This window comes from Chrysemys picta, chromosome 10 (assembly GCF_011386835.1).
Source record: "Chrysemys picta bellii isolate R12L10 chromosome 10, ASM1138683v2, whole genome shotgun sequence".
NCBI classification, from domain to species: Eukaryota; Metazoa; Chordata; order Testudines; family Emydidae; genus Chrysemys; species Chrysemys picta.
Window position 1 is genome coordinate 55,821,905 of NC_088800.1, and position 24,333 is coordinate 55,846,237.

A 24,333-nucleotide genomic window follows, 5' to 3' on the forward strand; every position below is an offset into this window, starting at 1 on the left:
GGCCCCAATGGTTGTTTAGCAGGCTTCCTGCTTCTGATATACTTAAAAAAAATTTTTGCTATTACTTTGGCTAGCTGTTCTTCAAATTCTTTTTTGGCCATCCTAATTATATTTTTACACTTCATTTGCCAGAGTTTATACTCCTTTCTATTTTCCTCACTAGGATTTAACTTCCACTTTTTAAAGAATGCCTTTTTTGCCTCTCACTGTTTCTTTTACTTTGTTGTTTAGCCATGGTGGCACTTTTTTGGTTCTCTTACTGCGTTTTTTAATTTGGGGTATATATTTAAGTTGGGCCTCTATTATAGTGTCTTTAAAAAGTTTCCATGCAGCTTGCAGGGATTTCACTTTTGGTACTGTACCTTTAATTTCTGTTTCACTGACCTCCTCATTTTTGTGTAGTTCCCCTTTCTGAAATTAAATGCTACCATGCTGGGCTGCTGTGGTGTTTTCCCCCTGTTGTGAGGAAGCTAAATGCATTTTTTGCATCTGTCTTCACTGCAGAGTATGTGAGGGAGACTCCCACACCTGACCCATTCTTTTTAAGTAGCAAATCTCAGGAACTGTCCCAGATTGAGGAGTTAGTAGAGGAGGTTTTGGAACAACTGATTGAGTAAAAGAGTAATAAGTCACCAGGACCAGATGGTAGTCAGCCAAGAGTTCTGAAGGAACTCAAATATGAAATTGCAGAACTACTAACTGTGGTATGCAACCTGTCACTTAAATAGGCTCTGTAACAGATGACTGACAGATAGCTAACGTAACACCAATTTTTTTTAAAGGTTCCAGAGGCGATCCTGTGATTACAGACTAATAAGCCAAACAGTACCAGATAATTTGTTTGTAAGAAAAGAATTACCAGACACATAGATGAACATGATATGTTGGGGAAGAGTCAATATGGCTTTTATAACGGGAAACCATGCTTCATCAGAATATTGTGTGACAAAGTTCCTCCTCTATCTTGGTGGGTCCTGCGCTTATTTGCGGATTTTCTTGCCTCAGAGATTCACCATGTGGGTTGGGGAACAGCCCAGAGACCTTCCCCTCTGGGAGAACCCACAGTCCAGGTCAATTGGGAGGTTTGGGGGGAACCCAGGCCCGCCCTCTACTCCGGGTTCCAGCCCAGGGCCCTGGGGACTGCAGCTGTCTATAGTGCTTCCTGTAACAGCTGCATGACAGCTACAACTCCCTGGGCTACTTCCCCATGGCCTCCTCCAAACACCTTCCCTATTCTCACCACAGGACCTTCCTCCTGGTGTCTGATAACGCTTGTGCTCCTCAGTCCTCCAGCAGCACACCCTCTCACTCTCAGCTCCTTGCACCTCTTGTTCACACTCCCACCACAAACTGAAGTGAGCTCCTTTTTTAAAACTCAGGTGCCCTGATTAGCCTGCCTTAATTGATTCTAAAAGCTTCTTCTTAATTGGCTCCAGGTGTCCTAATTAGCCTGCCTGCCTTAACTGGTTCTAGCAGGTTCCTGATTACTCTAGTGCAGCCCCTGCTCTGGTCACTCAGGGAACAGAAAACTACTCATCCAGTGACCAGTATATTTGCCCTCTACCAGACTCCTGTACCCCACTGGTCTGGGTCTGTCACAATTAGAATTCTTTGACGGGGTCAACAAACATTTGGACAAAGGTGATCCAGTCAATATAGTTGTACTTGGACTTTCACAGTCTTTGACAAGGTCCCTCACCAAAGGCTTTTAAGCAAAGAAGCAGTAAAGGGATGAGAGGGAAGGTCCTCTCAAGGATCAGTGACTGGTTAAAAGATACGAAGCAAAGGGTAGAAATAAATGGTCAGTTTTCACAATGGAGAGAGGTAAATAGTGGAATCTCCACAACAGTCTGTAGTGGGACCAGTGCTGTTTAACATACTTATAAATGATTTGGAAATGGGGGTAAACAGGGAAGTGGCAAAGTTTGCAGACAATACAAAATTACTCAAGATAATGAAGTCTAAAACTGACTGTGCCAGCAGTTACAAATAGATCTCACAAAACTGGGTGACTGGGTAACACAGTGGCAGATAAAATTCAGTGTTGATAAATGCAAAATACTGTAATGCACATTGGAAAACATAATCTCTACTATACGTATCAAAATTAGCTGTTACCTCATAAAAAAGGGATCTTGGAGTCATCATGGATAATTCTCTGAAAACATCTGCTCAGTGTGCAGCAGCAGGCAAAAAAAAGCAAACAGTGTTAGGAACCATTAGGAAATGGATAGATAATAAGATAGAGAATATCCTCATCCTGCTATAGAAATCCATGGTTCAGCCACACCATTAAGCTTGCATGGAGTTCTGGTCACCCCATCTCAGAAATGATAGAATTGGAAAAAGTACAGAGAAGGGCACAAAAAATTATTAGGGGTATGGAACAACTTCCATATGAGGAGAGATTAAAAAGCCTGGGACTGTTCATCTTAGAAAAGAGATGACTAAGGGCGGGATATGGTAGAGGTCTTATAGAATGTGAGGAGAAAATGAATAAGCAAGTGTTATTTACCCCTTCATATAACATAAGAACCATAGGGTCACCCCATGAAATTAATAGGCAGAAGCTTTAAAGCAAACGTAAGAAAGTCCTCCTTCAAACAATGAACAGTGTACTTGTGGAACTCATTGCTAGAGGATGTTGTGAAGGCCAAAAATAAAACTGGGTTCAAAAAAGAATTAGATAAGTTCATGGAGGAGAGGTCCATCAATGCCCGTTAATCAAGATGGCCAGGGATGCAACCCAATGCTCTGGATGTCCTTAAGTCTCTGACTGCCATAATCTGGGACTGGACAATGGGATGGATCACTCAATAATTGCTCTGTTTTGTTCCTTCCCTTTGAAGCACCTGGCACTGTCCACTGTCAGAAGACAGGATACTGGACAAGATGGACCATTGGTCTGATCTACTATGGTCATTCTTATGTTCTTATTTCTGGGCCATTACCTTCCAATAAAACTGAAGGTGTTAGTCTATTTAAAAAATATTTCTAGTAGCAGAATCATAGAATCATAGAACCTCTGTCTTGAAAGAAATCTCTCAGCACAATTTATCTGTGGACATAATGGAAGCTATATACATGCCCCTTTTGGGTTTAGTTCAGGGGTGGGCAAACTTTTTGGCCCGAGGACCACATTTGGGTGGGGAAATTGTATGCAGGGCCATGAATGTAGGGCTGGGGCAAGGAGTGCGGGATGTGGAAGGGAGTGCGGGGTGTGGCGGGGAGTTCAGGGCAGGGGATTGGGGTGCGCCAGGGGGCTTAACACAGGGGGTTGGGGTGTGGGGTACAGGAGGAGTTTGGGGTGCCGACTCTGGCCCAGGGCCGCTTACCTCAAGTGGCTCCGGAGTGGCAGCGGCACGTAGCAGGACTAAGGCAGGCTGCCTGCCTGACCTGGCCCTGCGCCTCTCCCAGAAGTGGCCGGCATGTCTGGCAGTGGCTCCTTGGGGCGGGGCAGGTGGCTCTGCTGCACGCTGCCCTCACCTGCAGGTACCACCCCCGAAGTTCCCATTGGCCGCGGTTCCCTGTTCCTGGGCCCCCCACCCCCCTCAGGAGCCACAGGGACATGGTGCTGGCCGCTTCCAGGAGCGACGCAGGACCGGGGCAGGTAGGGAGTCTGACTTAGCCCCGGTGTGCCACGGGGCTGGCAATCCCACGGGCCAGATTGAAAACCCTGATGGGCTGGATCCGGTCCGCGGGCCGTAGTTTGCCCTCCCCTGGTTTAGTTGCTTTCAGGTCCTGTGTTTTTCCATTGAGCAAGACTAGCATGAAAAGAGTGCTGCCTCCCTGTTAAGTGTCATCTTCACCAAGCCCTTGGCTTCACCAGGAGAAAAGGTGTCAGCCCATATATTTTAAGATCCTAATGTGGACAAGCCAAGTTGTAGTTTTAACATGTTAGCTGGTCAAAGTAAACCCTGGTCTTGCTCAATGACAAAATTTAGGACACATGTTAACATCCCTGTGTAGACAAGGCAATTCTGCTTCAATATGGTACATTACAAAATGTAGAAAAAGCTCTCATGACTACTCCAGAATGTCACTCAGCCAGGGTCTAAATTTCTGGTAACGCTGAGCCAGTCATTCTCCCTTACAGAAGTGCCCTGAATGTATTGGGTGCTGGTACAGAGGTATATAAAGAGCCAGGCTCTGCCCCAAAGAGGTGTGGGGGGGGGGGGGTTGTTTTTGTTTGTTTGGTTGTTTTGTTTTGTTTTTAATAAAAGGGTGGAGAAATGGCAATAATATACGAACACAGTATTACTAATTTTGTAACTGCCCCACTACCTGCCAATCAGGACTGGCTCCAGGATTTTTGCCGCCCCAAGTGGCGGAAAAAAAAAAAAAGAAAAAAAAAGCCACGTTTGCAATTGCGATCGGCGGCAGCTCCACCACGCCGCTTTCCTCTTTGGCAGGAATTTGGTGGCAGGTGCTTCCTTCCGAGAGGGACCCGCCACCGAACAGCCCGACGTGCCGCCCCTTCCCCTTGGCCGCCCCAAGCACCTGCTTGCTGGGCTGGTGCCTGGAGCTGGCCCTGCTGCCAATATTAACTGGTTGATTTCAGATTCCCACAGTTCTGCTGACCACGCCAGATGCACATAGGTGCTGGATCTAGGGGTGATGGGAGGTGCTGTTGCACCCCCTGTCTTAAAATGATTCCCATCATATACAAGGTTTACAGTTTGGTCCACCGGCTCTCAGCACCCACACTGTAAAAATTGTTCCAGCACCCCTGTAGATGGCTGCATGGCAGTGCCTACTTGTAAGTCGTTTGATGCTCTGTCCTGATACCATACAGCAGGGGTCCCCAGCGCGGTGTCCGCGGGCGCCATGGTGCCCGCCGGGGCGTCTAAGTGCGCCCGTGTACTGGCCGGCAGATGAGCACCCACCGGCAGCATTGGTGACGCCTATTGACGTTGCCGCTTGATGGCGGCAGTTCGGCGGATGCTCGTCCGCCGCCACGGTCCTCCGTGGCTCGTCGTCTGGCACCTGCCAGACAAAAAAGGTTGGGGACCACTGCCATATAGTGAGCACTTCTCCACACCAGGCCTTTGGTGCAACAGAAATCTTCAGCTTCTTCTTTGTGGAGCATATCAAGCTCGCAGTTCATTTCATGGGTAGCCCATATAAGATATCTTTCGGCACAGGGCAGTGCTTGCCTTCCAAACATCATCACCTTATCAGGGGCCTAGAAGTCAAAGAAATAAACAGCTCCTTCCCAATAATCCCTTTACAAATCGGTGATCCTAGAGAGCCACCAAAGGCCAGGGGTAGCTTAACCTAGGAGTAAAATCCAGGAGAGCATTTGGCAAGGTTTTTTTTCCCCCCGAGAGTCCTGCTCATACGGTTTAACAAAGGTCCTAACCCCCCCAGGTATCCTTGTTCTAAGGTATTTGCCTTGGGAGTCCTACATCCTGAAAGGAGAGTCTCACATTTCATCCTCATCTGGTTGTTTTCAAATCGGTGGCGAGACTCAGCTCTCACCACCTCAAAGATCTAGTCTCTCAATTCTTTCGCAGACAGAATAGTATGTTCTGTTGTAGATTTCCTGCATATGCATATATCATTTTCCATCTGTTTTTCATTGCCTTCCACTTGCCTTAACTCTGAAAACCCTAAGGAAGTGCAGTTGTACTCTAGGTCTCTGGACACCATTGAAATTCTCCCTCAACTGAGCAGAAGACTGGCGGTAATTGGATTCTGTGCTCATCCTTAATGAGGATCAATATAAGGGCATGAAAGCACCAACGTTCCCTTGTGTTGGATTAAAATGGCCATTGCTCAAGCCTGTGTCTGTGCTAAATCAGATTCCATTTTGAGGCATTGGGACACATTCCTCCAACTTCACCTCACTGCCTACCCAGAAAAGAATAAAACCACCTGCAATTAAATATGTGATGCATCAGCCTGGCCTTCCCTTCATAGCCTCAGGCAACTTTGGAGTCAGGGTATCACTAGCTACAACTTATATTCTCTCCTGCCCTTGTATGTTTGCTTGTTATCTGTGGGGGTAAAATTCTCCGCTACCCTCTGCTCCACAGAGGAACCCTCCCATTCCAAATCTGTTGTGATAGTAACAAATTGTAATGTTGTGGTCAAGGCTTTGGAAACGTTCTACTGAGGTCATGGGCTGCAGCCTGCTCTGCATTACTGCAGACAGCACAAAGTATCCTTGTTATTCAGCACTGATGCCCTTATGACAGCGAGCCAGTGATTACCCAGCACTCTTGGAAGGGTAAAATTCCTTTCAGTCTGGAACTGCATGTGTGTGGCGGTTGAATTGTATTTGGAAAATTTAAGCAAAGCCCTTTTAGCTTTTTCTGAGCTGGTAAAATGGGATGATAACACAAAATCAAAATATCACTGCTTGCATTTACACAAAAACAATTGGCAAAGGAGTGATCAGACAGGCTGTGTGTCCATTCCTCAGATACGGGAGAATCATGGATTCCAAGGTCAGAAGAGACCGCTGTGATCATCTACTCTGGCCTCCTGCATATTGTAGGCCAGAGAACTTCCCACAATCATTCCCAGAGCAGATCTTTTAGAAAAACATCCAGTCTTGATTTAAAAATTGTCTGATGGGGAATCTACCACGACCCTTGGTAAATTGGTTAAGATGCTGACAGAGGCTTCGTTATTTTAAAAGTTGTTGGGCACGTACAGTTTATATCTTCAGTTGTGATTGTGTGTCCCCTAACATCCAGTTTGGCAGATCTGCTTCTGTGCAGAAGCAAAGATATCAGTAAGAAATTTCTGAAGACTACTTTAATTTAATTTGATAAGTTCATGGAGGATTCGATAAGTTCACGGAGGACAGGTCTATCAATAGCTATTAGCTGGGATGGGCAGGGATGGTGTCCCTAGCCTCTGTTTGCCAGAAGCTGGGAATGGGCAACAGGGGATGCTCACTTGACGGTTACATGTTCTGTTCATTCCCTCTGGGGCATCTGGCATTGGCTGCTGTCGGAAGACAGGACTCTGGGCTAGACGAACCTTTGGTCTGACACAGTATGGCCGCTCTTATGTTTAATTCATTTAAATCTAGACTTCTATGTAGTGTCTTAGGAGTCTGATTAAAAGTCACACAGGATCTTACCCTCAGTAGATCACATCAAATTTACAGGTCATGAAAAGCATGCCAGTTACCTGCTTTGGGCTGGTGTTAGCTGTTCTCAGCAGGCATCAGTCCCCTGTAGAGGTGAGGTTCCCCCAGATCCCCTGTGTCTCTGGAGTTCAGCTGTGGCATACTGTAATGTGCTCATGCATCCATTTGGAGTTTGCTCAGAAGTAGCTTCAGAGTATCAAAGAAAAATCTTTCTCCTAGAGCAGACTCCACAAAAATACTTGCGATCCAGTCCCAGCCAATGCATACACTTTTTTGTTCGTTGTTTAGAATTAGGAAAGATGTCTTAATGCCAGCTGTATTTTAGGCCCTTTCCATTCAGGCTCCCCAGCTGAAAGCTAGGTTTGAGCTTCATCTATGAATAAAACCCATGAACATTTGAATTTATAATTGAAATGCGAAGAAGACCCGTAACTACTAAGTGCCAGATCTGACACCTCAGTGTGCAGGGCTAGGTGGTGATGCAGGATGGGCTATCAGGCTGTGGGGTATATCAGAGAACAATAACAGTAACGACAAATTGTTCCTTAGTCCTACAGAGCCACTAAACAATATTCTGAGCAAATGTTTTGCATATTTTGAGCAAATGTTTCTCATAACAGGAATAATTGTGTGTTTCAGGGGAAGTTCGATGGAGGCAGTTTAACAGTTTTGGAGCTAATTATACCGTGGTGACTCCCTTGTTAAAGATACCAGATGTGGATGGGGACGGTGTTCAGGATGTGATGATCTTTACCACTGCAGGAGATGAGGTACATACATCATCACTTTGAACCATGATAGACCCTTTGCACATACTGCTAGGAGTGACAGGAGTTTTGCTTACTATACCGTTCTAAAGCAGGAAGTACCCCATTGGGGCCCCTGTGAGACCAGCATGTTTCAGTAGGGCAGGTCCCATTGCCCTTCCCCACCCAGAAGGGACATGGTCTTGCTGCTTTTAGCTCAATAAAGTTTTACCGCTCCCTCAAATGAATAGAAATATTTCACTGATTTAAAAATATAAATCCCAATGAAAACCGTACTTTGGTGTAAATATTCCCCTGCTGAGTTTGCAGCCCAGCCATGGTACCTTCCCCTCTAGTGTGTGAGCCACAGTGTGCAACTGACGGTGAACAAGAGTGCAATTGCCTGGCCTGTTCCGTTTGCCCAGGCTGAGAGAAATGCAAACAGCACCAGGAAATCAGGTTCTGAAGTGTCCTGCTTGAGTCCTGTAAAGCACAGTTGAGAAGGTAAGAGGAGGACTGTGGAACATTAAATCAAGTGCCTTCTGCTCTTCTTTCTGGCCAAACGGATGTTTGAGATCAGCTGGCATTGTTCAGAAAGAGTAAAGCTGGTGTCCTAGACATCCCCCCTCAATAAACCAGTGAGGTGAGACCTAGCCAGTCACTCTGTTGCTGTGGGTAAGACAGGTGTCCTGTAAAGCTAAATTTCCCTGTTACAGTAACTCCTCACTTAAAGTCGTCTTGTTTAACATTAACAGAGGGTCCTGTGGCACCTTTAAGACTAACAGAAGTATTGGGAGCATAAGCTTTCGTGGGTAAGAACCTCACTTCTTCAGATGCAAGAAGTGAGGTTCTTACCCACGAAAGCTTATGCTCCCAATACTTCTGTTAGTCTTAAAGGTGCCACAGGACCCTCTGTTGCTTTTTTCAGATTCAGACTAAGACGGCTACCCCTCTGATACTTGTTTAACATTGTTTTGTTGCTGATCAATTAGGGAACATTCTCATTAAACATTCCCTGTTGCAGCTAGCTGGTGGGGGCTTGGAACCAGGGTGGACCGGCAGCCCCCTATCAGCTCTCCCTATCCACTCCCCGCTCCTCAAAGTTCCCTGTGCAGCAGCTGCCCAGCAGGCTAGCAATTGCAGCTGTCCCTCCCCCCACTGCCATGTGCTGCTCCTGCCCTCTGCGGGGGGGAGAAAGGGGAGGAGAAGAAAGGGGGTGGGCTAATGTCAAGGTGTTCCCCTGCTCCTATACTCCGCTTACCCCTTCTTCTCCATATAGAGCAGGGTGGGAACAGGGAGGGAGAGAGACGGAGAGAGGCTGGGGCAGCAGCAGCTGTCTCAACTTCCTGATCCACTTAAAAAGACTTAAGAGTGGGTCAGCTTACTTAAAGGGTCAGTGTGCATTTTTCTCTCTCCCACACACAAGGTGTGTCTCTCTCTCTTTCTGCTGTGCTATCTCCCCTCCCTCCATTCCTGCTGCCTTGTAGAGTGAGAGGCTACATTAACAACAATGTGTTAACCCTTGAGGACTCAGCCCAGTGCTAGTTCATCATTTAGCACAGGAGTTCTCAAACTGGGGGTCGGGACCCCTCAGGGGGTCGCGAGGTTATTACATGGGGGGTCGCGAGCTGTCAGCCTCCACCCCAAATCCTGCTTTGCCTCCAGCATTTATAATGGTGTTAAATATATAGAAAAGTATTTTTAATTTATGGGGGGGGGGGTCGAACTCAGAGGCTTGCTATGTGAAAGGGGTCACCAGTACAAAAGTTTTTGAGAACCACTGATTTAGCAGTAAATCATTCCCTGGGAAATATCCCACCCTCTAACTTCACCACCTCAACCAAGCTTCACAATCATCATAGCTGTGAACAGTATTAAATTGTTTGTTTGAAACGTATACTGTGTGTGTGTGTGTGTGTGTGTGTGTGTGTGTGTGTATAAAACTATATATATATTTTTATGTATAAACTATATGTATATATATAGTTTTATACACACACACACATATATATATATATATATATATATATATATATTTGTCTGGTGAAAAAAAATTTCCTGGAACCTAACCTCCCCTATTTACATTAATTCTTATGGGGAAATTGGATTCGCTTAACATCGTTTCACTTAGTCTCATTTTTCAGGAACATAACTACAACGTTAAGTGAGGAGTTACTGTACCTAATACAACAGCAAAAACGCACAAGCAGTTGTTCTGCAGTCAGCTTTGTTACTGTTAATAGGCCTAACCTTGCCCTGTGGTAATTATGCACAACAAAAAGATTGAGGCTCATGCCAGACAGTGACACCTAGTAGCCGGATGGGTATGTTGTGAATTGTTTGTGTGCTGCGAATTGCATTGTCTAAGTCAGTGGTTTTCAAACTGTTTTAAGGCTACATATCCCTTTCCAAATAATGTAGTCTGCATCTGGAATGGGGTCGTAGTATACCTATGATTAGATTGCAAAATCTTGCTAAATAAAATGTGTTGTCCACCATCACTGGATTTTTTGCGTATACCCCCTGACGCGAGCTCAGTTTGAAAACCGCTGTCTTAAGTCAACAGCAAAAAGTGATCTAAGGCATGTGAAGTGTCTTCTGATGTGTGGAGAAGGCTCCTCACAGATGGGAGAGCCATAGTGCAAGTTGTGCCCAGGTAGCCACCTTTCTGTCTCATGCCGTCAGCCTCCCCAAGGATTTGGGCTGCAGCAGCAGTAGAATGCTAACATGCAGCAGTGGTGTTAATAAGTATTTATTCTTATGGTTTTCATTTTCTCTGTAGACTCAAAGTTTCATCTATTCGGGGAAGAAGGGCGAGCAGATCGGAACCAGTGGCAGACTGAGTCTGGGTGCAAGGCCTGGTTATCTCATGCATGTGACTAAGACTGGCTCCTACTACGTTCTCTTCAATACTGGTAAGGCCTCTTGCTGGTTGAATACTAGAGATACTCCTGGTACTGAGAAGTTACCATCACTTTGAAATTCATAAATACTCTTCCAGCTTGTCATACAGTATTCCACATTCTCGCAAGACTAGCTTCCAGGTTCTGAAGTGACATTCATGATAAAGCAACAGAAGGAGCCCTCTACTGAAAATAAGAGCTCATCTTGTGAACCCAGAGAGCGCTCTTTACATGTAGTCATGTTCTTTGGACAGTGCATTGAAATGTAAGTTCAAAACACAGCCACTGTTGCCAAGTGAGTATAGGGCGTGTTGCTAAGTTAGTCTGTGCTTCCCTAAGGATCTAATGCACAATTTCTGAGGGGAAAGGATAGGAGAGAAGGCCTCATTTGCACAGTTTAGCACAATGGTCAAGATAAGCTTCTGCCATCATTCTGATTTCTCTTTGTTTGCACAGTAAATTCTCTTTACGGCTACTCCTTGAAGGATCTCTACAGCATGGCAACTGGGATGGAAAGTAAACTCACCAGCCTCAAGCAAGATCCTCAGTGGGAGAAGAAGATTGAGAGCCCCACACATCACATACCTCTTCTCAGGTAGCAGCTTTACATTCTCCTGACCTTGTGATTTAACTGGGGGGCTCTGATCTACTGATTGAAGCATGCAGCAGTGTGGTTTAGCTGTCTCTAAGATCCACTTAGCAGTGTTGCTCTTGGCTTGTCCAGAAGCATGTTCCAGTGCCAGACAATGAGGAGAAGACTGGGGGGACTGACTCAGTGAGTGACAACAAAGTGGAGAGGATGTAATTCTGTTATATGTTGGTTGGGGAAAGACACCAAAGACAGAGAGGAAGTATTGAGTGTGGCACACAGAGTTTAGAACTAGGGGGAAAGTGATTAATTTGAGAGCATGGATTGAGGCTAAATAGCAGGAAAAACTTCCTGGCAGCAAGATCTATGAGATTGTGGAATCATCCGCAGAGGGAAGGGGTGGGACGCCCAACGATCGGGACAGATCAGACAAAACCTATAAAATGTCCTTCATGTCCCAGTCCTGTGTTGGCCCCAGGGAGATGGACTGGATAGTGTAATGTCTCTTCTGTGTTTTATTTCTATGATTTATGCCAAGTTTCAGGCTTTGGAGAGTTCCGGTTCAAATTCGTTTAGACTAAACCCATCAATCCAAACCGGAATGCATGCCACGCACACAGTCTTGAACAGCCAACTGCATTGTGGGTAAAGCACAATCCCAATCTGTGCGATCTCTCAAAATTGAGACTATCGCCAGTTAAACGAACTTTCAAACCCACAGCAATGTAAACTGTCCAGCTCCCCCCCCACACGCTCTGATTCCTCAGCTCCACTACACACATCCTTTCAATTCCAACGGCTAGTTAAACATTGCACATCCAAACGCATTTCCACACGAGCCGCACAACCTTAACTCTCCCCTCCACTACAGTCAAATAGATTACTGACAGCTCTGTGGGTTTGGACATGGCTAAAGCATGAGGGCAGAGATCAGGTTGTGTGTCTGAGTGCGGGAGATTGGCAGGTACCAGCAGGGCCGGCTCCAGAGTTTTGGCTGCCCCAAGCAGCCAAAACCAAAAAAAAAAAAAAAAAAAAAGCCGCAGCCGCGATCACAATCTGCGGCGGCAATTCGGCGGGAGGTCCTTCACTCCGAGCCGGAATGAGGGACCGTCCGCCGAATTGCCGCCGAATACCTGGACCTGCCGCCCCTCTCCCGACCGGCCGCCCCAAGCACCTGCTTGAGAAGCTGGTGCCTGGAGCTGGCCCTGGGTACCAGAATCACGTGTAACTGCAGGGGATAAGGGAATTTTCCAGAACATGTTTTTGGTCACTCACTAGACAGCACCTGAATTTCTCATGCAATGACCAGGCAGGTAAATCTCTTTATTCTCCAGACGAGGAGGGGAGCACTTCCAGGTTGCAGTGATCCGTCGGTCATAAAGAAACAAAGGGCACAAGCCCAGAGTGCTTTCCTCATATAGCCGCTTGGAGTGCAGGGAGAGTGAATGCTTTACTTCTCTTGCATGTGGCACCCAGAGGGAGCTGCTCTCTGTGGAGGGAGAGTGCCCAGTTGGATGGGGAGAGCTGGCAACCTGCAGCTTCTCCTCCCCAAATGTTGGCTTCAGCAGAGCCTGGCCTGGCGCATGGTCTTGTGTTCCTTTCCTTTTCCTGGTGGGATGATAGCCTTTGATTTCTACATCGGGCATGCTAAGAATAAAGTGGTATTCTCAGCTAGGAAAGCTCACTAGTTCCTTGTCTTGGCCTCTCCTTGTTCAGCTCTGGAGACATTCGTTACCTGGTGAAGGTTCCCGGGAGATCAGGGGAGAATATCTTGGTTGTGAAGTCAAACACGGCTGAGCTTCTCGATGGACAAACTCTTGACTCCCTGTGGACTGTCAACGCCTCCCACATCTTGAGGTAATGCTGCCATTGCAGGAGAGAGATGCTCCTTTCCAAGAGTTTGCCCAATGACACTTGGGATCCAGGGAAACACGGCCCCTCCTTTGTGTGAAGTGCATGTTTCATATGATCTAGTATCTCTTCACAAAGGGGAGAGCTTGACGCTCTGCCTTGATTCTAGGGAGGGTGGGGAGAGCCTCATTCAGTCAATTTCCTGCTGACATGGCTGCAATTCATGGAGTGCGGGGTGGTTGTGTGGCTGTCTCTCCCTGGGAGCCACAGTAGGGAGTGAGGGCAGAGAAGGTCATGGTACTTGGTGTGTGTCTTTTTCTGCTGCAAACCCCTCCTCAATAGCCTGGCTCCAACCCTCACCCCAAATACTGTAGCCATATGAGCGGCTGGAAACTTGGCCTGCTTATTACCTTATATGCCATGGAGGGGTGGGTCATCCTACATCTTCTCTGAAGGCCAGCGCCGACTACACGAACCTCCCCTTTCTGTGCCCCAGCCTGGTTACCTGTGCCTCGGGATGAAGCTCCCACTGTCTCAGGGAAGAAGTAGGACCTGGGTGCTGCTTCAGCAGAACTTTCAGCCTAGGGAGCAAAGGGGCCTGACCCCCAGTTCTTCCAGTTAGTAATGCCAAATGCTGAGCCATTGTGGGATCAGTTGAGTCTCTCACCAGGCTAGGTGTGGGCTGGATACACACTGCTCTAGACAAACAGGCACTGGGCCTGAGACACCTGTTCCCTGGCTGCTCGGTACCTTGTCTCAGTCCCCTTCTCCTGTCCCTCTTGCAGCGAGCCAGTGTTTGGTTACTACACACCTGACGTTCTCCACATAGTCCTTGAAAGTGGAGTTGGACCCAACAGGAAGAAGGTTTGAAAGCTCTTTGCTCTGATCCCCCTTTCCTTGCTCGCTTGCTGGCTACGGAGTGTGTTTGGTTCAGCTCGAGTGCCATTTGCACAAGGAGTTAGCCCTGCACTGGGCAGAGGAGAGCTGGCTCTCTTGATAGGTGTCAAAGGCCTTTGCTGAGATGTGCGGCTCTTTCTCCAGGAGGTTCCTCCGTCAGCCCAGACAGTGCGTGGAGTTCTTCCCTCCTGCAAGTGACTAACCATAAACGGCAGGTGAATTCAAAGGCAGAGCTCTGGGTCTGATTTCTCCCAGCACCTCAAGATGTGACTCTGCATTGACATGGCTATCTACACATAAAGGCCCCTAGGTGTCCCCTCCGTGACTGCATCATGCATGTTTCTATGGTGTAGATTTCAGCTGTGATCATCCCCCAAATTGGAGAGCGAGCAAACACCCAGGATAGGTGTTGGGGCATTCAGAGGAGCCTGGGACTGAAGCAATGGAAAGTTGTATAGCTCTGAGGAGGAACTAGAGCACAGGTTCCAAATGGCAGCGGTGCCGAGCTCATTGCATGGTGTCTGGGTTCGACCAGCCTGCCCTGATCTGATTTCCCCATGTAGCCAAGCCCTGTTCCCGCAGGGAGGTGTGGAGCTGGGCCCCTGACTCTCTGTGCTGGATGGTCCAGGGTAAGCTCTGGTCTTTCTTCTCTGCCAGATCATGATTGTTGAGAGTGGCTCTGGAGCAGTCCACTGGGAGCTGGAGCTGAATTCAAGAGCAGGGAGTCCAAGGCCTGCCACACTCAATACTGCAGATCACCGGTCCATGTTCCTCTTCTGGGGAGAGTACCAGGCAGAGGCCAATGAAACGGTGAGGGCTGGCGAGCGGGAACAGCACACACAGCCCCTTGGGCTCACTCTGATCTTGAACCAGAATTTGCAGGACACCCCCTCACCCCCCCCCCCATACACACACTGAAATCTGCTAGCCCCGGAGAAGCACTTTGTCCTTCCTGTACTATGTGCACACGCTTACCTGGGCATGTCCAGGCTTTCCTCTGCTCACGTGTGGCCCAGTACCCTTGGCCAGTATCACAGTCCACACCCCTCTTGTGATGACCTGGGCTGAATCCCCATCGCCACCCCGAGTGGTGGTGCCATGCTGCCTTTGCAGGGGATGTAGCCCAGCCTGAGGTGCTGAGCAGAGGGGTCTCTGCTTTGCGCAGTGAACGGTGCTCGCTAGACTGCGGGGCAGCTAGCTGTTTCTTAAGCCAAAGTTTACTTACTCACCTGCCAGGCTTTCGAGAGCCAGGCTGCGAGGGTTTTGGTGTGCTCTGGATGGGGCTGGCAAGTGGGTGGGGAAGCTCAGCTCATCCAGCAGGAGGAAGTGGTGGCCTGGCAGACTTGCTGTCTGAGCGTCTGCATGTGTCTTTACCAAGCTGTTGGAAAATTGCATGTGCTGGAGCTCCCTGTGGAGGGTTAGATTTGATTTTTCACACTTATGGCAAATGCCCCTGTAGAACTTGCTTTGAGGCCATGGATTCTCTGGTGCCCCTCAAGCATTGTCTGTCTCTCCGTGCCCTGAGCCAGCTCTGTGGCCATGGCATACAGCGGCCTGGATGGGGAAAGTCAACTGGCACATCAGCCTCTCGGTGCTTGGAAACCAGCCAGGGGAGGGGCTGTGAGAACTGAGTGAGGGGCAGTGATGCTGCTGCTCCCACTTGGACCTTTGCCAACGTCAGTCTGATTGTTATGTGCAGACTTGCTAAGTGTTTTCCCCATGATCGCTGGGTACGTCTTCCTGACCCTCCCCCTCTCTGGGCCCGGTGTGTGGCTGATGGGCACCTGGGGCATTCAGGAATGTTATGATAAACAGACAGGGGCGTTACAGACCAGTGAATAAACCCAGCTCTGGTACTGATGGGACTCATCCAACCAGGCTGGACTGGTAATGTCTGCCGCCCGGCTCTCACGTTTGGTGCCATCTGGCACAAACTAGCAGAGTTGGGCAAAACCTGGCTTATTTCCCCTAAACCAGGTGGGTGTTTTGAATGTGGCTTCTGCCCAACTGGGCAGGGTGACATGCTTCCATGCCTTGATGCCTCCTGTTTGTTTCAGGGCTCCAAAGCGGCTCGCCAGAATCTGTATCTGTTCCATCCATCCTACCCCAATGTTCTCATGGAGCTGAACAATAGCCCAGACCGAATAGCCGCCTTCGACGGTAAGTGCTGCTCCCTGGGCCCCTCCAGCGGGGACGCTGGCCATGGCAGCTAGCCCTTCGCACTGTTGTCTCTCATGGAATCTGCGGAGTCTCGGGGTTGGCTGCAGTGCTCTGACCTGCCCTTGTCCTGGGCAGGGGTCTGGCTGTAACCCCTTTCTCTCTGTTCCAGCGGTTCTGTTTGAGCGGAGCCGACATGCCTGCTACGTGTTGCTGACCGGGCCACAGAGCAGCGAGGGGCCAGGCTGGGTGTCTGTCACCAAGCGGAAACTGAAAGAGGACATCACTGGCAGTAGGGTGACCTGGCTGAGCCAGGTGGCAGGGGACAGTGAGCAGTACATCAGGGACCGCTTCTTCAGGATGCGATTCAGCAGCCAAATGTGAGCTCCCTGGGAGACCCCAGAGAACCATCTCAGCACTCTCCTCCAGCTATGGACTCATTAAACCCAGATCACGGACTCATGTGGGAAGCTGACGTTCTTGATCCACAAGCCAAAGGCCGGCTGCTGAGAAAACAGCCACAGCAAATCTACCTGTGAGCCCGCAGGGCTTGGGCATCCCAAATCCTGCACAAGTGGCTGCCAGCGCAGCCAGCCTCTGAGCTGATGGGGCTTCAGTCCCTGGGTGTCCCTGAAGTGCCATCATTTCCAGGAGATCTGCCTCTTACCCTCTCTAAATCCCGCAATACTTGCTGTGCTGCAGGGCGTACCTCAGCCGGGGCCGCTTTCCCAATACGCCCCAAACTACGACCCAGGGAGGGCATGTCTGGGTGCTGGAGGGAGGCCTCAGTTGATTACTCTAACCTCAGTGTTTGCAGTGAGGGAGGGCATGTGCATCTGGGTGAAAGCAAGATGAGGAGGGAGTGTGTGCGCGCTCACGTGTGCGCGTGCGTTCAGCTGTGTGTGCGCGTGCGCTGTTGGATTTTCTTTCCTGTTTGCCCATATAGACAGATGGGCTCTCCTGAGTAGGAATTTTTGCCTTTTCCAAAGAGTGGCGTGGACACAGCGTGCTTAGTGTCTCACTGGAATACCGGAGTGCTGCTCGCCAGGGATAATGCAGTGAGATGGGTACTGAGTGAACCCAGCGGGGCGTGCAATGGCAGGTGTATTGGATATGGCAGATATTCTCTGGCCCAGGAGAGCCACAGACTAAAGTGCAGTTCTACTCTGAAAATGTCTCTGTATAAACAGCAGCTCCTTGTTTTCCAAGCCTTCTGCTCCTGTTGCGTACCGAGGTGCAGAGCTGCTGCCTACTGCTGACTGAGATGCATAGGCTGCTTTTCCCCTGTTGGTTCTGCCACAGCTGTGCGAGAGGGCACCTGACTTGGCTCTGGTTCACTCAGGAACAGAATTGCTAACACAGTTCCACTTGTAGATGATGTAAGAGCCAGAACAAGCCCCTGCCTGGCTACCCAGTCCCCATGGTGCTAGCTCATGCTCTCTGCTCGTCGGCTGGGCAGATCGAGTGTATATGGGACCCGCGGGGCTGTTTGCAGGCACTCTTCAGAGTGGAGCTGCCCGTGTTCCTTGCCAGGAGGCCGGCCAGCTGTTCCCAGGGTGCTGCTCGTCAGACATGAATTCAGCCTCGCGACCCCTGCGAGGAGAGTCCTCTGAGCACTGCTACCTCACTGAGTGAGGGGGACACGGAGACAGGCTGTGCAGTGTCTGGCCAAGGTCACCCAAGGTCTCTTTGCAGAGTTCTATTGGCAGCTCTTTCCCAAAGCCCCACCTCCTGATCCCCTGCTCTAATGGCTGGGTAACGCTGCCCCTCAGTGCTAGCAGCCGTGTGGAGGGTAGGACACTTAGGTGCCATTGCAGTGTGGTCATGTTCATTTGCTGTCGCTCTGTACTGAGGTTGCAGTGGGAGGGGAAGAAATGGTGGGGCCTCCCTTGGCATGCCCTGGGGCACCATGCTCCGGGGTGAAATGCCTTGGGGGCCAGGCAGTGCACAGGGGCAGCTCAGTGTAAGGGGCAGTGCCCAGAAGTGCCCTGTCACTGCTCCGGTCATCACAGCTCCTTGGAGCTCTGTGCTGCAGGCTTGTGAGGTGACTGCTAACCTGGGGTCCTGGTTCTTTGGGAGCAGCACGAATCCGTGAATTCTGCCTGTGTCCAGTGGAGCAGGGGCTGGGTGCTCCGGGGGGATGCTCGGAGCGGGCACTTCGCTCACCTGTGGAGAGAGCAGGACCTGCGAGGCCTCGGGAAGTGTGTGTGGTGCCCGTGGAGTTGGGGAACTGATCCCCAGCAGGCACAGACAAGGCTTCCTCACGCTAAGGGCAGGATGTGAGGCAAGGCTAAGCACTCGCCTCCTCCAGGCAAAATTAACTGCAGCATCTACTGTTGGGGTTTGCTGGTGTAGCAACCAACTGTTTGAGCTTGCACTTCTGTTTCTAAGGGTCCCCTATGCACAACCCCCCACCCCTTTGTGAAATTATACAGTTGTGGAGTGTTCTGCTCAGTGCCCTCACCGCTGGAACGGAGCTGCTTTACTGGAGCGAATTAGTGGAGAGAGCAGAGCTAGCCATCATGGGGACCGAGTCTCCCACCATGGCAGCTTGGTTCAGCTGCCCTGCTCTGAGGATGCCCCCAGAACGTGCAGTCAGTGGGATGATGCCTCGGCTCCCTGCTCCTCGTGTCTGGGGAGGGCTCCCCTCTAGCGTTCTCCACAGGGACTGCAGGCTGCATTGTGTGTTGTGCCATGGATTCCCTTGGCTTCTCTCTTGAAATTCCCCTTCTCCCTAACATGGTCTTTTGAATGGTCTGAGTGCTGGAAACAGAGCCCAGTCTCGTCTTTGCTCTAGATCAGGTTCCCGTGATTTGCCCACCCTTCAGGGGCATGCAAACGACCTGAGACCCAATCGCCCTGCACGTCCCTGGGTTGTGCCTTTGGACCTGAGGGATGCCTTACCGCACAGCTGGGCTTCTGGCCGGAACCCTGCTGGTGGCACTGAGCAGCTGTCAGCGAGGATAGCAGGTTCAGCATGCCAGGTAACCCACCCACTGATGGCTTGAGCTGAGATTCTGGAAGCTTGGCTGTGCTGGTTGCACTGTGCCCTGGGCAAATGGTAACCCTGCAGCTTGCAAGCCTATTGAACTGATATTTATCATCTGCAGATTGTATCTCACTGAACCTCCTCGAAAGGAATAAGTCTTCAGGGGACGTGGTCTGTGCATCAGGATTGCATTGTGCATTAATGATTCTTGCTGTTTGAGTTTTTCCTCTTCCTTCCTGACCCCCTATGCAGACACAACTCTTCCAGGTAGGCACTCTGAACATTGCCTCAGGAGAGCAGGAGTCTCCGCTTCGGGAGACTTTTCTGGCTTTAAGTTCCTCTGTTAACACTTTCCCTGATAACTTGGAAATCCAGGTTCTCCTGTTAGCAATGTCAGTGCCAAGCTAACACCCTCGTAATGATGCAAGAGTCCAGCTGCTTTTCCCCTGTGTCATTGTTTTTGCAGTATTGAGTGAATGGTTTAATTGTGCCTTGATTCAGTAACTCTGCTGGGCGCTACTAGCAGAAATCACTGCATGTGTGAACAGTGTATTTTCTAGCACTAGGATTATCGGTTTGGTTCTGTAATTTATTGCAAATGTTGCTGTACTGGGCGTGGTCTAACTGTGATGATTCAATAAACCCTCTTTTGCATTGTTTGTAAACGGTGCTCTGCTGCTGCCTTTAATGAACCAGCGTGGCTGAGCCCTGAGCTCAGGACATGCAGAATTGGGTTTGACAGAATAATAGAAAGTTGTAAAATGTCCTGAGACCCCTCTTCCCCCCTCCCCCCCCCCGGAAGGAGGGAAATTGCTCTGATGACATTTCAGAGTAGAGCAGCTTGTCATGTGTTGCATGTAGTTTTAAGTAATAAACTCCCCCCTTCAGTTGTCGAGTTAGTCTTGTTTGACAGTGCACTGAAATGAAGTGATGCCAAGGATCATGTCAGCTGTTCAGTCACTGCGATGCACTAAAGCTGCTGTATAAAATAGGGACACCAACCATCTGGGCTAGGCTTGATCCACAGCGTCATCAGGAGCACATCATGTGACTGTGTGACTATAACTGGAAAAGGAGAGTTCCTCTCCTTCCTCAATAGCAGTGGAATTTAGCCTGCCTCCCAGTTCTTCAGGGGGACCTGGCCAAGGACTTTAATAGGACTGGATGCATGTGCCCTTTGAGCTGCTTGTGATAAATAAAGAGCTGGGGTGTTTTCTCACTTGTTTTTTTCCTACTAGATCTCTAAACACACCCATTGCACCAGATCACAGCAGAGCCAGTTATATCCCCAACTGCGGATGCTCTTAAATGGGTTTAATTGATCTGGGGCAATTTCAGTGAGTAGACACAGCCTTAGATATCTCAGGCACCCTGGAAGGCCCATTGGACACCTCAGTGGATCTACATTAGCATTCACATGCTCACTGAAGGGGCCAGGACTGTTGTCAGTAAGGAGGGGTTCCTGTCTCCAGAATGTTAATTAGTCATGAAGCTCAATAGATGCTAAATTCAAAGTCCCAAAGGGGCATGAGCACAATTTTTTCCCTTTGCAGGTCCCATTTTATGCTGCTAATAAAGGAGTCACTTTTCAGTTTCTCTCAGTTCATTACTGAACCCTTGGTTGCTTTTATTTCTACTCATTGTGATGTGAAACCGAATGGTTTGTTGTTGGTTTTGTGAGGGAGCTCGTGAATCCAGCTGATCTCAGCTGTGCCTGACACATGGGTAAGCAGCAAATACCCAGGAAGAGATTAAACCTGCCCCAGAGGCTGAAGATTTTGCACTGATGTTAAATATTAAGTGTGAGATGAGGCACTTGAGAAAATGGAATCAGCAGCTGGGTGCCTAGCAGGCAGTCACAGATGCAGGGAGATGGGGGCAATTGTAATAACCAGCACCACGCTGGATCGGCCATTGCAGTAAAAGGCCATTTCAGTCCAAGCTATGCCTGTGCAGAGGGGCCTGGGGCAGGGGCTGAGTTTAAGGCAGACCATGTAAATAGCACAGTGTCCCAGGAGCACTGGTTGCAGCTCTAGTCTCCCCACTTAAACAATGGACAGAAGAGTGGGGAGCTCAAATAAGTCTGCCAGTGAGTGACATGGCTTCGTCCCCGGCAGCAGGTGCCTGTCTCAGCACCACCGTGCTTCACTCCTGCCACCAAACTCAGCCTATGACCACTGAAGCAGAGAGTCTGAAAAAGCTGTGGGGCTCGTAGTGGATAATCAGCTGCACTTGTGCTGCTTCACACTGGGAGCTCATTACCCAAGTTCTACCCTCGGAGCCAAGACCCGGTGCCAGAAGCACCCCACAGCATTGGCTCTGTAACCCAAGCAGTCCTGTGGCTCCAACCCTTGCTCCCTGTACCTCCAGTGATTCAGCACCAGGATTCTTAGGCCTAGAGCAATCAGAAGGATAATCACATGGAAAGACTGCCCCTCTCCCCATTCCACCTGCAGCAGCTCCCTCTGCCCATGGGCTGGCTCCCTCCCAGCCCCTGCCTTAGCCCGATCCGCTTCCTTGTGTTCTGTGACCCTGTCTCCTAAGCCCCTAGCTCAGCTCACCGTTTCTCCAAGGCCCTTCTGCAGTGACACTTCCTGCAGGTTGCTTCCTGAACTTAGAGCCCTGAGGCAGGACTGGGGTCCTGCAGGACCCGCTGACATAACATGAGTGGGTAAAATGTACTTCGTTGTGGGTGGGCAAAAAAACTAGACTGCAGTAAGTTGCGAGAAAACATTAAATCTATCAGTTTACCAAGAGTCGCCTATTTGAGAAATTGCTAATTTTTGTTTGAGCTGCTCTTTCCTATACATGTTTATCTCCTTCACTGTGAATCGGTACTGTACACCAGGTCAGGTCAGAGAATCACCCCTCAGATTTTGTTGTTCTGTGACGTCACATACATGCAGACTGTCACTGTCGCAGCAGCTTCCTGTCAGTGCTGTGAGTAGTTTTTCTGTTAAATGTTTTTCAAAAAGCAATAATAATCCTGACATATAAATAACTTGACTGGGATGTTTCAAAGTTCTAAAAATAGTGCCCAAGCAGTTTAAAAAATTCCAGTTTTTTTAAGCCAGTTATAGTTATTAAAAAAACAGCACCTTTTAAGGCAAAATTGTGATGCAATTTGTTTGGACGTTCTGTGTGACATAGACATGACAGTAGTTTGTCATAGACAGAATTTCACCAATGTAAAGCAAGTTTATTGGGGAAACCGGTTTTAGTACTTACATTTAAGTGAGGGATAGAAAGAGTTTTGATGTCTATTATAACAGGAGTTAGTGTTTTTACATGGGTTATGCAAGATTTGTTTTATTCTTTTAGTGGTAAAAATTGTATTTGAATTCCATTTATATATTTAATATATTAACCGCCCATGGGCTTTTTGGTTTGGTCTTTTTTTAGTGGCAGGGGAGCAAATCCCACAAGCGAGAGATTTGGGATCTAAGATTTTTGCAGGTGGGAGTGGAATAAAAATGCAAGAACCAATGCAGGAGTGAGTATTGCGCTGTGGGACAGGAGCGGGATTAATAAAATAGTCCCAGGCAGGGCTCTACCTGCGCTTGCCACAGGCCTGCTGAAAAAAAGACATGGCAAGAGGGCTAGAGGAGGCTTGGGTAGAACACCTGCCCACGGGGCTGGGCCTGCAGCTCCACATGGATGGCTCCATGTGTAGATGTTCTATCACCAACTGCCCCCTGGTTCCACCAGCTGGGTGTGTGCTGTGCAGGGTTAACCTACAGCATTACAGGGAAGACCAAGGAACAAGCCCTCCTCTGCTGCTTATGTAAGCACTGTAATCATCCTGCAGCTGGACCCTGGCTCTGGGCTGCAGAATAATCCTGCCGTAAACTCTCCAACACTGGCTCAGCTTAAAGGGGACTGGAGTGGGGCCAAGGCACCCGCTGATGACATTATACTACAAAGCTGCTTCAGCCGGGGCCCATCTGTGGCCCAGCCCAAGCCGGGCTCTCCTGGCTTCAACGCAGCTCGGTACAAGGCACCACAGATAGCCCCTGCTCTCCCCCTGTGCGTGCAGCTCAACAATGGCTTGATACAGTTCCACTGTGCTGTGGCAGCCAGGTTTAATGCACACAGACAGACCCACCGGCATCCTACACTGCTATTAAACAGCATAGGCCCGCCATGGGTTTTTAATTGCAGCACAAATGTACCCCAAGTGCTCCTCCACTACAAAGAGCGAGCGAGCCTGGCTTGTAAGATTCCAGGGAGGGGATTGTGGATAAAGGCACAACACACCTTAGCAAACCCAGTGTTCAGCTCATCAGTGCTAGTGCCCCCATGACCATGCTGGCCCTGTGCTCTGCGCTAGTGGGGGTGCAGGCTGTGCTCTGGAGTGATCACTTTCCCAAAGCGAACTCGCTATTAACAGTACTAGTGGACGTAGACCTGCCAACCTAGGCCCTGCTTCAAGAAAAGCTTCCAAGAAAAGCTGGACGAGATGGGGCCGAGAGAGCAGGGGTGAGTGCTGGGGAGGACAGAATGGTAGGATAGAGTCCTGGCAAATGGGCTTGATGATGCCCATCTCAGGGAGGCAGAGCCATCTCCTGAACATAGGGACCCTCCTGCCAACTTCAGGCTTGGTCAAGTCCCCACAGCAGGTGCCTTGGGGTTGCGTAGGGCTGTGCCGGATGGTAATCCTGGCATCTCCGCAGCACCAAGCAATTCCCCTGGAGAAGAACAGCACCTTGGGGATGCTCCAATCGAGGGGGAACAGCTCCTCCCTCCATTAACATATTCTGGGCTAGTCCTGCTTCTCCCAGCCGCACATTAGTGCACCAAGGGGATCGATTGCTTTGAACAAAATCATTTCCTAGCGGGTGCAGTCCTGGTGTGCCATGGGCAGCCCAGAGCAGCCAGCAAGCACCACTCCAGCATTCGTGAAGCAAGAAAAAGGTTAGGATTGATGCTTTTCTTCCTGCCAATTATCTCCAGGAAAAATCTGTTTAGCCTGAGTACTGATTGTCAGAAAAACCCAGCTGTCCGCAATAGCTGGGGAGTGCCTCACCTGCTGCAGCTAAGGAGCCTATTGATCAGCTGCTTTGTAGCTGGCTTGCCAGACTGCCCAGCTAATGCCC

The 24,333-nt window shown here is 49.3% G+C and overlaps 1 protein-coding gene across 2 annotated transcripts in view; it reads left to right on the forward strand.

The window, feature by feature from the left end:
* Window positions 1-19,902, forward strand: part of FAM234A (family with sequence similarity 234 member A) — a 56,472-nt gene extending 36,570 nt beyond the window's left edge. For both annotated transcript variants that reach the window (XM_005294419.5, XM_065559841.1), the window contains exons 5-12: window positions 7,745-7,875; window positions 10,634-10,766; window positions 11,211-11,349; window positions 13,060-13,200; window positions 13,980-14,058; window positions 14,749-14,901; window positions 16,149-16,251; window positions 16,421-19,902. In XM_005294419.5, the coding sequence (XP_005294476.2) occupies window positions 7,745-7,875; window positions 10,634-10,766; window positions 11,211-11,349; window positions 13,060-13,200; window positions 13,980-14,058; window positions 14,749-14,901; window positions 16,149-16,251; window positions 16,421-16,632 (1,091 nt within the window). In that variant the 3' untranslated portion in view covers window positions 16,633-19,902. The remainder of the gene's footprint in view (window positions 1-7,744; window positions 7,876-10,633; window positions 10,767-11,210; window positions 11,350-13,059; window positions 13,201-13,979; window positions 14,059-14,748; window positions 14,902-16,148; window positions 16,252-16,420) is intronic.
* The last annotated feature ends 4,431 nt before the right edge of the window (window positions 19,903-24,333 follow it).